General features: G+C 39.8%; 1 protein-coding gene across 1 annotated transcript in view; it reads left to right on the forward strand.

Annotated features, from left to right (window-relative positions):
- Positions 1-16,497, forward strand: part of LOC126184982 (protein PRRC2C-like) — a 237,944-nt gene that overhangs the window by 186,307 nt on the left and 35,140 nt on the right. Inside the window, exons 27-32 of the mRNA XM_049927684.1 lie at positions 5,442-5,627; positions 7,457-7,665; positions 8,320-8,431; positions 12,229-12,360; positions 12,722-12,847; positions 13,002-13,181. Of these exons, the coding sequence (XP_049783641.1) occupies positions 5,442-5,627; positions 7,457-7,665; positions 8,320-8,431; positions 12,229-12,360; positions 12,722-12,847; positions 13,002-13,181 (945 nt within the window). The remainder of the gene's footprint in view (positions 1-5,441; positions 5,628-7,456; positions 7,666-8,319; positions 8,432-12,228; positions 12,361-12,721; positions 12,848-13,001; positions 13,182-16,497) is intronic.

A 16,497-nucleotide genomic window follows, 5' to 3' on the forward strand; every position in this document is an offset into this window, starting at 1 on the left:
TACAGACACTTGAGGGCTGTTACACTGCTCTCTCTCTCTCTCTCTCTCTCTCTCTCTCTGTGTGTGTGTGTGTGTGTGTGTGTGTGTGTGTGTGTGTTTTTTTTTTTTTTTCTAGCCATGATTTTGGTGTAGCATTCCATGTGACATTCAGCAGCATGCATTTATTGACAATGCCTTGTTGTAAAATGAACAGGGGTTTGAAGTCATCTGTCTACCTATCTTAGACACATAACATGAAGTCAACTACACATTATACAATGCAGGCATTCAGGGCACGTACACCACATTCACTATGTAAACAGAAAAACATTAAATAGCAATCTCCTTGAGCAACAACACCAATGCAATGATAAACCATGAACAACTGGTGTTGACATTTTGTGGGAAGAGTTATACATGGAATGTGGTGCAGAGCTGATGTGTCTTCAACATTGTTCCGTCAATTGAAAGAAATGTTTATGTAAGGGACCACTTGGTAAAAACACACTCAAAATGAAAATCAGCACACACAAGCTACCCATCTTCAATCTAATTGCACTCTGAAGCTATCTTTTTCCAGTCATATTACACACACTCAAGCACAATGAATTAAACAGTAATGCAAAACTGACATACGAGGACAAAAATGCCGATTTTCCTGTGCCATTCTACATTCCAAATCACCAGTGACAAATCATTTGGAGAAGTGATGATAAAAATAACAGAAACTGAGAAATACATTAAGTCATTTCCTGCGTGTTAGTGTTGCAGAGTTCTTGTCGTCCCCCCCCCCCCCCCCCCCCCCACACCCTTTTGGAAATTCAGACTCGTCCTAATTTATACTAACTCATGATTTCCGATATGCTTCCAAAATTTGATGTAAAATGTATAATTAATATATCAGCAGCATAAGTAGTAAAATTTTGCAGTAATTTCTATTCCACTACTAGGTCCTATGTGCAGAAGATTGGTGCTGACCAACACATTTAATCCAAATGCCATTCGCTTAAAATTGGTAACATTGTTCATTGTAAAGAAACATCGTGTAGTTTTTGCTGTCTGGATGCAGTTCAAAGTGTTCAAAACTACTGGTTAAGGCCAGATTGTTTTGAAATTTGATGGTTTTAAATTTTTACAGAATGTCTTAAATTTTGAGGTTATTCCTTTGCGACAAAATGTGGTTTACAGTTCTTGCTTTGATGATGTTTCTGACAGACCCATATTTCTTACCAACAAAATGAAACACTTTCAGTGTTCACCCTTGCCTATGATGACAATAAAGTAGACATTTGATTATCCGGACTTCAGATATATGGATTCGCAACTGTCAACTGCAAGCAAACATCTGTGCGCTGTCTATAGGCCTGGCACTACCTGCCTGTTCCCCACATGGCAAACAAACAGCAGGAAATAGATAAACAGAGGAAAACACAGCTGCAGAAAATGATGCAGGACCATATCGTGCAGAAGCATTTCAAGCCATGGAAACAGCTTTCATATGGTTCAAAAAACAAACTGTGTGATACCTTGAGTTTACTATGATTAAAACGAATTTGTGATGTAGCAACAGCGAAGAGAAAATATTGCTTACGTCAAATGAGTTACCAAATATTTTAAGCAAAGAAACTACAGTAACTGTCCTGTGTGATTTTTCTTAGGTATTTCATGATTAAGGTTGCAGTATTTTAGTAATTGTAAGAAAATAGGTATGTATGCGTGAAAATGTGTGTCTAATCTCTTAACAGACAATGGTTCTTATTGGTTTTAATAAGTTTAATTTGTTTTTTCTTGTTTTTAAAGAACACCTGACCTGATCTATTAACGATAGACAGATATCAATAAAAATCATCTAGAGTACATGCATTGTTTTCTTACTTTTACACAATACATAACACAGCCTGACAAAAAGGTCAAGCACACACAAGACCGGGTCAGATGTCAGTGTAACTTAGTACACAAATACGACGGGTATGTAAATTCTTCACACTTCTTTGTGACTGGTAGAATGATCAGAGTGGATTAGTGTTGTTCATGTTTAGTGTTGGTACCAGCCCTTGTAGGGTATATAAGGAGCACAAACAACGTTAGATGCTAAGTGATCACTAAGGACGTGGAGATGCTACATACTTGGGTGCAGCAGAATTATCAGCTCGAAACAGAATTTGAAAGGACCTTGTTGCGCGTCCTCAGGTGCAGGCTCATTGAATCATGCAGTATTCATATTTATGGTGCGTTCAGGTGTGACAGTGCCCAGATGCTGGACTGCATGGGCATTTGAGGGGAGGTGTACTAGTTGTCAAGGTTCCAGTTGGCTGAGGCTGACTGTAATGAGAGAGGATTGCTGTATTGTGCACAAAGCACATTGTAACCCTTTGAGATCTGCACCTGCCATCCAGGAATGAGCGATGAACTCTCTGCAACATTCTATGTCATCTGGCATCATTAGTAAAAGACTAGCAGCAGCTTGGCTAGGGAACTACAAACCCATGCATTGTCGGCCATTAACACCACGACACAAACAGTTGTGCTTGTGGTGGTGCCATGACAAGGAAGAATGGACTGGCTGATGAATGTGATCGCATTGTGTGCAGTGATGAATCATGGTTCTGCTCTATCTCGGGTGTCCATAATTGGCAAATATGGCAGCTACCTGGGGAGAGGTCCCATTCTACTGGCGTCATGATGTAGGGGAACCATTAGGTACGGTTTCAGGTCACGGCTGGTAGTGATTGAGGGAATTGTGCCAACACAATGGTAAATCACGGACATCCCATGTCCTCTTACGTTACCTCTCATGTGACAGTATAGTGGTGCCATTTTTCAACTGGAGTATGCTCTATGCTCATTCGTACATTTCTTGTGCCTTTGTGCGCTGTTGAGCTACCCCGTGACCAGCAAGATGGCCAGATAGGTCCTTATTAGAACATTTGTGCAACTAACTCAGACATCATGTCTGTCCCAGTGCCAGTATAGATGATTTTACGGACCCATAAGAACAGTTGTGGGCCAGTTTGTCTCAAGAGAATATACAATATCTTTGAGATCCTTCCCAACTGAATCATTGCATGCATCCAGACCAGAGGAAGTGCAATATCGTAGTTCTTCGTAAATTTGGCCAGATTCTGTAAATTTGGCCCGATTTTAAGAATCCATATAACTGAGGTCCAGATAATCGAATGTATACTTTAATGCCATCATAGAGTGCTCCAAGGATGAACATTGAAAGTGTTTCATGTTGTTGCTAAGAAATATGGGCCTGTTAGAATAGTCATTGAAGCAAGATCTGTAAACCACATTTCATTGCAAAGGTGTCAACATCAAAATCTAAGTCAATCTGTAAAAATTTAAAACCATCACATTTCAATCCAATCTGGCCTCACTCAGTAGTTTGGGACACTTTGAACTGCATTTACAGTGAATCAGTACAATGGTATCACATATCCTCTTAACCTATGAAGTTTCATTTCGTTTCCTCCACCACTTCAGGGTGCTTAAATTTTCTTGTCATACAGTGTATTTATTATCGGCAAATCAGATACATACTGTATCACATTAAGTCTGATTGTATTCACCAAATTTTCAGATTATTGAGTTTCTGATAGGGTCTCTTCTTAAACTAGTTCTGTTTCCAGTGAAGTTCCAAAATTCTTCCTTACTTGATGCGATGATTCTAATAGTGATCATTGTCATCATGTGATCATCTAACGATCTCATTCCATTTCATTGATGATACTATCTTTTCAATGACCCCATATTTTTTTTTTCTCTCCCTGTAATTGTGGATTTCAATTTTTTGATTGAAAAATATTGTCATGTTCGCTCCATTCTTCTTGTAGTGCTTAATCACAAACAATTACATGGTGCTGTAAATTCTTTTGTAACTCATTCCGTACAATTGCAGAGGTCATCAGCTGCATATGAAGATCGTGCTGAAATGGTCTTGAAATTACTGTCATCCTGTAACACTTGTCTCACCTGCTTGATTCATTATAAGTATACCTAATTTCTATTTCTGTGCTAATAAACATGAATTTTAGCTGCAGGCTCCAGATGGTGATTATTATGGGCTGCTGCTTGAACAGCAGAAACAATATTAGCTTAGCCACGTCCCTTTAGCACACAAAGAACTCAAAAGTCATTTTGGGAAAACAGTGTTTCATACAAAAATTGGGTATTTTTCCTCACTAATATACAGCATGAAACCATTTGTAAAGTAGTTTTATCATCAAAATTCTATTCATAAATTTCTGTAACAAGAGATGGAATCTGCCTGTTTGTTCAAGACATCATTCAATAATAGTTTTTGTTTGAAATCAATGCAAGCCATAGTTCCACATAGATATTACTATGAAATAATTCCTGATGGAAATTTATATACATCCAAGTGCTACTGTTTCCCTGTGCATATGTATCGTGAGTAGAATATCTAGCATTAAGCCTCGCGGTAGTGGAAACCACACCCTCATCAGTCCTTGATTTAGTCCATCACACACCCTGCAAAGCAAGCATTTTTGTTATAGTAATAGTTCATGTTCTTAACATTGGTTACTGATTTTGCTCATCCCTTGCTGCTTGGAGTATTCCTCATGGGCATCACTGACAGAGGTACAGCAATAACTAAGTAAATAGACAAAACAGTAATTAAATGGTATCTTCTGCTTGGGATGCTCACAATTTCCAATATCGCCACCACCACCACCTCCCCTCCCTCCCCCCCCCCTTACCCCACCAACCCCAGCACCAAATTGCAGTAGTGGTTAGAGGCTACATCCAGGGATGCATCACGTATCATACATAATATGAAGTGTCTCCCCAGTTACCACCCACAGACTGTACTAACTCGTCTGGATTCACCACACATGGCTTACAGACCTACGTGAATAAAATTTACATTCACATTATTTTCGAGTGGTTGACTTCAAGGAAGGTCAGCTAATGCATTCTGCCTATACTGCTCTGTCACAAATTCTCTTGCCGATTTTGCTAACATTGTGTAACCTTTCATCAAGCTAATATGATAAATGATAGTGTTGTGTCCAAATTTTGTCAACAACATATACTGCTCTAATATTTCTCTCTACGTGACAGGAAGTGTCAAATATAATTTTTAAGAATTTACGTTGTTGTGTTATGCATGTCTCAATTATTATTCTTCATCTTTGTGTTTTTGTAAGTAATATTTTATATTATTCTAGGTATATAACTGCATTCTTGCTGTGATATGTTTATTCCATTGTATTGAAAAGGTCACTCAAAATTAATGTGTCCAAAACTGTTATGCACCAATGTTTGTGTCTTACGTGGAGGTGTGGCCAAGGGAAACAACAAAAGCTCAATTGTATTATCTTAAACACTAGGGAAAGTATTGTTGTGTCCGTGTCTGATAAAACTGTGTAGCTTATGTAAAACTGTGCTCATTTGACTCATTTTAATATTAAATCTTTACTTTTGGTTACATTCAGAATGAAGATGTGGTTGACATGAAACTGGACTTCACATTTGCTGACTCAGACCTTTCACAGCTTACAGAAGATAAGGCTAACAAAGCAGTTGGTATGCCACGATCAATGCACCTTTCTCAGCAGGTGCAGTCAACTATTTCACCATCTACTGCCGAGTTGAATTTAAAAATTCAGTCAGTAAAGAAGGTAATATTCCATTTTACTATTACTTAATACTCCATACTTTGCAGATTTGTCCTTGTCGATGTTGATTTTAACTGCAAGTCCTTGCGTGATAAATTTTAGAGCATATGACAGAAAAATTGTTACAAAACATTAAAGATAAATAAATCTACCACTTTATAGCTGACATAATTAAATACGTGTTAAGATAATTGAATTATTGTAAATAGAGATGCATAGCAAATAAAATACATAAGAGATTCAGAAGTAGTGTGAATCATGAAAGTCTTCACCATTTGCAGGTAATTACTTTCATGAAAAGTTTTTGTGTTTGGCTGGGTTGCTAATCTCCTTACAATTGATTTCAGGTCATCCTTAGAAACCATTGTGCACTCTCCCTGCACCCCTCCCAAAAAAAAAAAAGGAGATTAGTGTTTTAACGTCCCATTGACAACGAGGTCGTTAGAGATGGAGCGTAAGCTCAGATTAGTGAGGGATGGGGAAGGAAATCGGCCATTCCCTTTCAAAGGAACCATCCCGCATTTGCCTGAAGCAATTTAGGGAAATCAAGGAAAACCTAAATCAGGATGGCCGGACATGGGTTTGAACTGTCGTCGTTCCAAGTGCGAATCCAGTGTGCTAACCACTGCATCACCTTGTCGTCCCGGGGGAATAGAGAGAGAGAGAGAGAGAGAGAGAGAGAGAGAGAGAGAGAGAGAGAGAGAGAGAAGACATAACATTTGAATTTGAATGTGCTGCTTCAAATTGGAAGAATTAAAGGCTTTTACAAGACAAAACTGCATAATAGAACACTGTTTTACATTCCGTTACATAGTTTCCTGTCTGCTTTCTATAAGAATAAAGGAAAGTATGAAAAAAAGACATAATTTATAAGTTGAGTTTCTGTGCAGATGAAAAAGAATTTGCCTTTTAAATGGGTAATTACAGTGTAGATCGGTCATTTGCATGTGCACAGGCTCACTTTCAACTGAAACGGCAAACAGTCTCGAAAACAGCTCAAAGTCATGTGTAAGCTTTAAAACTTTTAGAAAACTGTGCATGTGACTTAAGAAAATTTACCATTCGTACCTCCAATTTCATCACGTGCTCGAAGCCTCCAACTTTAGCACAAAGTGCTGCTTCATGTAACCTACAAAACAATGACTCTTGTACAAATTGTTAGTTGATCTAAATTTTTTGTTCTTTCATTGTCAACTAAATCTTTAAATTCTTTGTGCATGGTTTTGAAATTGATTTCTGTAGCAAATTTGCTGTGCACATTGATTATATGACCATTTAGAAAAATGACTGTGGTTCCCATTCATTTTTATAGGCTTGTGATATTAGATCGCTAGAGTCGCTATTTGTGTGCAGACAGCCACTGGGCCTTTGAACTTACTTTACACCACGAACAGACAGCATAGGTTAAGCAACACTGACACTATGGTTCTGCTGAACTGAAACAAGTCATGCCAACCAAAAAATGTCAGAACAGTGACACACCACTTTGCTAAAAGAAATGTAATCTCGTACTGAGTAGTTGCGAGAAGGTCTGAACAAACCTGAGATGAGATGTATGGAATAGTGTGTAAACATGATGAGACCTGAACAGTATGTGTTCAGGACATTGCAAATGTGTGACGTTTTGCATGCCATTGCCGACCCTGATGTACAGTATATTATCCTTTTTGAAAGTGTTAACAATGTTCCACTGAAAATGTTAAATGATCTTTATTATTATTATTATTTATTTATTTATTATTTATTTCATCATATTTACTCCTTTGTGTTGTAATACTATTCCTGCCATCTGCTGAAGTGTAAGATTGTTATTACTGTAATTAATGCTTCAGGTCTGGGAAAATGTTCCTGTCATGCCAGCAGTAATTGAACACACAGAGGATGGAAGTGTAGCATCTACTGCTTCATCTTTCACGCCATCATTTGGCAATGCTGTTGATTCTGCTTTAGATCCAGCAACATTTGTGAAGGGTGTTGAAGGATGTAATGTTGTTACTGCTGACGAAAATTCTCCATTAAATGCAAATGAAGTTGTTTACAGGTAACTTAATTGTCACAGAATTAAAATTTTACTTGAAAATACATTTGGTTTGGCTTTCCTAAATATAATCAGAAGTATATGTATACAATAACTTAATAAGTGATAGTTACGCAATATTATTTTTAGATGTTCTGTATTTAATTTCATGTTTTTTGTCCATTTACCCATATTGGCTGAACCCAACAATCTATTGATGATGGTTCCTTGGTTGTGAATACTCGTACCCCAGCTGACTTTTACAAAAAATTAAAATAAGCCTTTATGGTTGCTATTAAGTATCAGCTGTACTTTACTGATTGAACTGTCCATTCTGCCAATATATATTCTCAGTTGGCTGTTTATTAACTTCTTAAGAGTTAAACCCTTTAGTTTCAAAGGGCAAAGTGTTATTAAAAGTACTAAAATTATATGATTACAATGTGTTATTTATTTCACAGGCTAGACAGTGTTAATATGTGACATGCTCAGCAATGTTGATAATTTCACGTTGAGATGCAATCGGTTTGGGGGGGAGGGGGGGGGGGGGGCTTACAGCATGCAGTGGATAAGATTTCATTTTATAGGAAATTGGTATTCTGTGGCTGAAAATGTAATACAGTTCAGTATGTTAACTGAATTTAGTAAAAATTGGCTTAAATGAATTATTTATTACAGTGCTGGAGCAGCATTGCAGGGAAATGCAAGTAACTACAGTGGGGGTGTTCCTGTATCCACAGTACCAGCATTGAAAAATGATGCACCTGCTACAAGTAGCAATGTTTGTAAGGTAAACATTTGTCTAAATATTAAACTGTAATCTATAAAATTAATATCTTTATCTATGGCAAAGTGAAAAATAAATTTCTTTCTGAAGGAGAGGAAAGTTAATTTTTTGAGTTTATATTTTGGTAATGATTTTTTTGCAACTGATATTTAGAGATCTCCAGAATTTGTGTAATCTGAACTGTTGCAAAATCTACATTATTGTGATGTAGTGTACACTATGTATCAAATAGCCTGGACATCATCTTTAGGCTTAAGCAAACTGTTGGTCCCATAGTAAGAAGTGAGTCAGAAAATAAGCACAGGTTGTGAACATCACTTCTGACTTGAATAGTGACCTCAATTCAGTGAGGAAGAGTCCACAAATTTAGGTAGTCATTGATGATTACGTTCTGTATAATGAGGATGATCATTACTGTGTTTCACCTGCTGTTCATAGTCCCAGACATTTTCTATGTGATTAAGATCAGGGCAGTTGGGGTGTGACAGGGTTTCTGAGTCTTCTCCAAACAAAGAACATGTCTGTGCAGCTGAGTGGGAACAGCTGTTGTCATCTGGAAGGTGTGTGTGTCCACAGCATACTCATCATGAAGATGTACAAAAAAGGACAAACTTGGTCACAGAGAATGTTAAATAAACATCCTAATTCATGTTCACAGTAACCTGAATGAATGGGCTAGAAACAAAACAGAACCACCTCTGGCCTGAACTGCTTGCTCAACATACTGCAGGTTAAACACGTCATTGGGTGTGTTTTATTTGAAAATAGGCAAAACAGTGACTTGTCGGACCACACTACATACCTTGACTCGCCTTCTGCCCAGTTTGTGTTTTTTTGGCCCATTGAAAATGTATAGTTTTATGTGCCATTAACGATAGTGGCCTTTGGTAAGTTACTGGACTCCAAATGTCCCCCTATTGCAGGGCTTCACAACATACGTGCTCGTGGAGCAAGCTGTGAGCAGCAAGGCGCGAGCACGCTACCCCCACTACCGGACCAGAGCGGAGAGTGGGGAAAGTCATGCGGGGCACACAACAGCTGCCGCCAGTCAATGTAAATCCGCGGCCACCTGCAGGGATATCACTCACGAATTATTACTGCGACAAATGAAACAAATAAAGGAGGATGTACACATGCCACATAATTTTATTAGCTTAGTGTATGCCTCTACATTCGCATTAATTTGTGAACTGTTAGACAATAAAAGGTGTCACTGAAGTGTGGGATTCTCGGTTATCTTGTACTTTTTGCCCTTTACAATTGTGTCCACGTTCGGAGTAATTGTTCTTGTGCATTTTAGGCGCAGCGTGCAGTTTAAATTTCGATTAGACAATGCATTTCTCAGGCGCGTCTTGTTAAATTTCATTGCAGAGAACATTTGTTCACAAACATACGTGGAACCGAACATCGATATTATTGTAGCCGCCAGTTTGTGCAAACGAGGAAATCTATCATGAGGGAAGTGTCTGTAGAATTCCAAAATGTTTTTCTTGTTCTGAAATTTGTTTCTGTATTCTCTGTCACACTGCAGGTCAATAATTTCTTGCTGCAGCTCAGGACGAATCTCTTAAATATTCGCTGAATATGGAGAGAACAGATCAAAATCACTGTCTAATGCTGTCAGATCTTGAAAGTGCTGATCAACGAAACTATGTGAATAACGTTCACAGTCTTTGTGAACATCTTGCATGGATGATAATTTAGGAAAATGAGCTAGGTTTCCTGTTTCCAGCTGACCCACCCAAAGTGTCAATTTCATTTTAAAAGCTCGTATTCGATCTATGAAATGAGTAATTAGCAGATCTTTACCTTGTAGTGAAATGTTCAAAGCATTCAGATGGCTAGTTAAATCTGCTAAGAACGCGAGATCACATTAAAACGTGCACGCTCATTTCCCCACCCTCCCTAGTCCGCGACCTTGCACCTGCTCGCGGGAACGTGTTTGAGCAGATGCGAGTACTCCCACTCAAAACCGGCCAGTTGTTAAGCCCTGCCTTATTGGTTAGGATATTTTTACGAGGGTTGTTTTTTAAGTATGGGCCGTTTTTATTTTTAAAAAAAGATACAAATACTTTTGTAAAAAAACTTTTATTTTCTGATTCTACACACTTTTACCCATTTTTCTACATAGTTGCCTTGTTTATTTAAGCACTTGTCATACCGTACAACTAAGTTTTTAATTCCCTCTTCAAAGAATTCGGCCGCCTGCTCCAACAGCCAAGAGTTCACGGCCGCTTTCACTTCATCGTCGTCATTGAAGTGCTGCCCGCCAAGATGGTGTTCCAGGTACCGGAAAAGGTGAAAATCGCTAGGAGCAAGGTCGGGGTTGTATGGTGCATGGTCCAAAACTTCCCAGCCAAAAGAATCAATCAAATCCCAAGTCTTTTGAGATGTGTGAGGCCTAGCGTTATCGTGCAGGAGCAAAACTCCTTTTGTCAGCATGCCACGCCTTTTGTTTTGAATTGCTCTGCGGAGCTTATTTAGAGTTGCACAGTAGGCATCTGAGTTGATTGTCATTCCTCGTGGCATAAAAACCACTAGCAAAACACCACGCCGGTCCCAGAACACAGTTGCCATAATCTTGCGCTTTGACAGCGTCTGTTTGGCTTTGACCTTGACGGGTGAGGTTTTGTGTCGCCATTCCATCGATTGTCGCTTGCTTTCGGGAGTGATATGGGATACCCATGTTTCATCTCCAGTGAAAATTTGACTCAACATGTCATCCCCTTCTTCCTCGTAACTAATCAAAAAGCCCAGTGAAGTGGCAAATCTCTTCCCTTTGTGGTCCTCTGTGAGGAGTCTGGGTACCCACCGAGAACACAGTTTCTCAAAGTTTATGTTTTCAGACACAATTTTGTACAAAACCGATCTTGAAACTTTTGGAAATTCCAAAGAAAGAGTGGAAATTGTGAATCTTCTGTCCTCACGAATCTTTGTTTCGATTGCAGCCACCAATTCGTCAGTGATCACAGAGGGCCGGCCTGAGCGTTCTTCGTCATGGACGTTTTGACAGCCATTTTTAAACTCTCTAACCCATTGACGCACTGTACCTTCACTCATTGCATTCAAGCCATAAATTTCTGTTAACCAACAATGAATTTCTGCAGCTGATAGGCTTCTCGCGGTCAAAAAACGTATCACTGACCGTATCTCACACGCGGCAGGCGATTCAATAATCGTAAACATCATAAAGTAGCACAGCGATGCGTACACGTCAGCTACAGAGCTGCAACTTGCATCAGTGTGAACGGGAAGGATGCCGGCAAGTGGCGCGGTGGCTTGTTGTGGCGTCCGCGCGAACTACGGGACTATACGCGCGAACGGCCCTTACTTAAAAAACAACCCTCGTACTACCCCCTTTCTTCAGCCTCATTGCACATGCCTGTGCGCACACACACACACACACACACACACACACACACACACACACACACACACACACACACACACGGAAAGGGCGGGGGGGGGGGGAGGGAGGGGGAGAGAGAGACAGAGAGAGAGAGAGAGAGAGAGAGAGAGAGAGAGACAGAGAGAGAGAGAGAGAGAGAGAGAGAGAGAGAGAGAGTAACCATTGTATTTTGCCTCAGGACAGGCAGTGCATTGAACGACATTATTTTTTTTTAATTTTCTTTGGCATTTGAGCTGCAGGTTCCTTTCTGTATAGGAACTGTACCTTACAGCGAAATACTGATATGGTATTCCACTAATTGGACGTAATGTAGTGTTAAAGTAGTTACTGTGTTGGTGCTAATATTCATGTCTGTATTACAAAAAATGGTCTTATTCCCCCTGATGTGCAGCTGATTACCCTGCAGGTGAAACCTCAACAGCAGCCTGTAATGTCAGCTGGTCCATCTCCAATAGGCCACTCAGGCCCACTGTCACCGCCGCCTTTCAATTCGAGTACTCAGCAAGGACACATAAACTATCAGGTCTGTATCCAGTGATCTCTCACTACTGGACATGGTTATGGGTATATTACTTCTAATTTCCTTTTTTTCTCTTGTGTTAACAGAAGTCTCTTCATAATTATGTCTGATTCACTGAAATGCCTTCATTTATTCAATGAAAAATATGTTGATTGTTCAGTAAGGGATTTTGTAAGTAATCTTAAAAGGAATGTTATTTTCAAATACTACTGTAAATTGCAGGTTGTCGAATTATTATTGTCATAACTGAAGCTTAAAACTAAAAGAGTACTGCTTTCACTGCTACAGTTTCAGACAATGTGAAACTAATTCCTATGAGTTGTGAAGGAGAGGTGTGCTAATATAAAGATTGGGTGTGTTGTAGCCAACCTTGGGAGGCACAGCTGCTCAGTATGGGGGCATCTCAGCTATTCCATCACCACCGACAGTACTGTACAATTCTCCTGGTCAGGGAGGGTTATATGCACCATTCCAGATTGATGGACCACAGGTTAGTCTTACATAGATTTATTGTATTTGCATACAGGTTAGTCTTATATAGATTTATTGTATTTGCATAAAGAGGAATATCAAATGTCATTAAAAAAGGAAAAGATAAGAAAAACTTCTCACTGTGCTGAATTTTTGTTTCATTGTTGCTTTAGGTCATGGGTGGCCAGGCACGTTCACAGTTCTCTGGATTTCCACCATATGGCTTATCACAGGGAATTGGTCAAACTTCGGCATTTAATCAACAGTCTCTCTATCTGCAGACACCAGCGCACCCACCACCAAATGCTGCACCAGAAATTTATCAGTCATCAATGTCTCCATTCAGATTGACTGTAAGTTGAGGAAACTTTGAATTAATTCTCTTCGTGTGTGTAACAGCCAAATAAAATACTCTTAATGCTCAGAATATGAAATTTCATTCACAAAGTTTAATGTGTTAAGTCGACGCTTTTGAAAGTACTGTTAGTTTATACTGGTTTGTAAGTAAAGACTTTTAAAGAATATCTTGCTTCTTTTTGTCTTGTATTTAGTTGCTTCATTTAAGATAATACAAAGAAACAAAAGAATATAGGGAGTTGAATGATGCTGCAGCATATGATTATGCCAGAAAATACACTATGTGATCAAAAGTATCTGGACAACCCCAAACACATGTGTTTTTCATATTAGGTGCATTGTGCTGCCACCTACTGCCAGGCACTCTATATCAATGACCTCAGTAGCCATTAGATATTGTGAGAGAGCAGAATGGGGCACTCCACGGAACTCATTTACTTCAAACATGGTCAGGTGATTGGGTGTCACTTGTCACACACACTTGAGATTTCGACTCTCCTAAACATCCATAGGTCCACTGTTTCCAATGTTATAGTGAAGTGAAAACATGAAGGGACACGTACAGCAGAAAAGAGTACAGGCCGACCTTGTCTGTTGACTGAGAGTGGCTGCCGTCAGTTGAAGATGGTCGTAATGTGTAATAGGCAGACATCTATCCAGACCATCACACAGGAATTCCAGACTGCATCAGGATCCACTGCACGTTCTATGAATGTTAGGTGGGAGTTGAGAAAACTTGAATTTCATGCCGAGCAGCTGCTCATAAAGACATTTACACACCAAACAACGCCTCGCTTGTGTAAGGAGTGTAAACATTGGACAATTGAACAGTGGAAAAACGTTGTGAGGAGTCACGAATCACTGTACACAATGTGGCGATCTGATGGCATGGCGAATGCCCTGTGAACGTAATCTGGCAGTATGTGTAGTGCCAAAAGTAAAATTCGGAGGTGGTGGTGTTATGGTATGGTCATGTGGAGGGGACTTGCACCCCTTGTTGTTTTTCGTGGCACTATCCCCCTGTAGTTTTTCGTGGCACTAACACAGCACAGGCCTACATTGATACTCCTTCTTGCTGCGCGCTGTTGAAGAGCAATTCAGGGATGGCGATTGCATCTTTCAACACAATCGAGCACCTGTTCATGAAACACTGCCTCCACTTCGTGCCAGGCCTCACCAACAGACATCGATACCTCTCCTCAGTGCAGTACTACGTGAAGAATAGGTTGCCATTCCCAAAAAAAACCTTCCAGCACCTGATTGAACATATGCCTGCGACAGTGGAAGCTGTCATCAAGGCTAAGGATGGGCCCACAACATATTGAATTCCAGCATTACTGATGGAGGGTGCCACAAACTTGTAAGTCTCATTCAGCCATGTGTCCAGATACTTTTTATCACATAGCGTACATTGTACGCCATTTATTTTATTTATACAAATTTCCACCATTTGTCTGTAGATTTGTAGTAAAAAATTTCACACAATCATGATATTGGCTTTATAGCCATTCTCAAGTGCAACTTTACACATCAAAGATACATAATATGGCTGAAATTGGGCATAGCAAATAGTCATTAATGAACTGTAATATTTTTTTGACAGTCAATAAATTATTGCGACTTTCATTTGTCACATCCGTACATTGACTGGGGGGATGTTAGATTTCAAATTGCACTTGAGAAGGGCTATAAAGCCAAAATCATGATTATGTGAAATAAATGAATACAAATCTGCAGTCAACGGTGGAAATTACTTTCAAAAAGTTCTACATGACTGTTGTTCCCCATGAAAGAAAAATCATTTTGTGCCAACGCTTCTTAGTTATGTGGATGGAATGCCCTCTTGCCTCCTAAGTCAATCAAGCTTCAGAAAAGAATATAACTCATCTTTGGAATTCATCCCCAAAAGCCACTCTAACAGTATTAGCTGCCGAACAGTTTTCTGGAATTGTTGCGCACAAATGCTGGACGGGTCTTACTAATAGTCCATGGCGTACACGCTTGCCACTTTCTGGACTGATTATTATTAAGTTCTTAAATTTCTGTGCACTGTTTCATTGTTACTTTTTGTCATTTTCATTCTAAAATTTCATACTTCAAAAATTTTACTATTGTTGCTTTTTTCCTATAGAAAATTTTTGTCTTGGGTTACATGTTGTATGACACAAAAATCCAGCTGAACAAAAATAAACAACAATGCAGTTGTGTTAAAATGTTGGTCAATTTTGAGTCATTCCATGAAAAGTAATGGTTTTGTTTCTTCTGTAACACTTCCTGTTTCTTTGTTTAGTATCAAATAAGCACAGCTTGCATCATCAAATCTTCGCTGTGTATAGTGTCACATTCAGGTCTATCTGGTTTTATTTCCTTGTTAATACTTCATTGTAAATGGTACAAATGTATGTCTGTAACCATGGAGTGTCCCTCTACCTGCGGGTCCAGAGGTTGGAATAGGCCCGAGGTATCCCTGCCTGTCGTAAGAGGCGACTAAAAGCAGTCCCACTTTTGTCCTATAAGTTCAGCTCCCATTTTATGGTTTGATCTGCCACTTTGCAAATTCTACAGAAGTGCGGGACATATGGGGGAAGGACGTCTTACGTGGTGCACGAGTTATCAATAGTGCCTCTTGTCACAGCTTTGCATCTCCACCTGCAATTCAATTATTTGGGCAAGGACACTTTCCAAAGTATGTCATCTTCTTCCATTGTCTTCTGTCCTCTTTCACCCCTATGACAGTATTGGATCTCTCTGCGTCCACTATCCAGCACAATAGCCAGTCTGTTGTGGTGGCGCAGTCATGTACCCATTTGAACCAGACGTCCCTCCCCTTATGTGGTGCTTTAAGTGCTGTAAATTCAGGCACATCTTCCCACTGCACTTCCAGTGCCGCATGTCGAGACTGCAGACATCCTCTGCATCCAGATACTCCCTGTGCATCTCCTCCCACCTGTATTAACTGCGGAGAGCAGCACTCCCCCTGCTCGCCAGACTGCATAGTACTCCAAAAGGAGCGAAAAGTCATGACGTAAAAGACCATGGACCGGTTGACTTAACAAGAGGCTAAAAGTAAATTTGAATGATTACGTGCCGTTCAATTGACGTCCAGTTGTACCACACTCTGTACCACTAACAGTGGGCCCTCCGGGCCTCTAGAATACATTTGTCCCCTTGGTGGTAGGGGGGGAAAATCTCCTTCAGTTACTCCCAAAGTACCTATTTCGGGAGCAAGCGCCCACCCCCCCCCCTCCAAAACACAGGGGACACTCGTCCCCTCTCCCCAGCCAGAGAAGCAACAGCCTCCTCCGGCTCTCT

The sequence above is a fragment of the Schistocerca cancellata genome, chromosome 4 (assembly GCF_023864275.1).
Source record: "Schistocerca cancellata isolate TAMUIC-IGC-003103 chromosome 4, iqSchCanc2.1, whole genome shotgun sequence".
NCBI classification, from domain to species: Eukaryota; Metazoa; Arthropoda; class Insecta; order Orthoptera; family Acrididae; genus Schistocerca; species Schistocerca cancellata.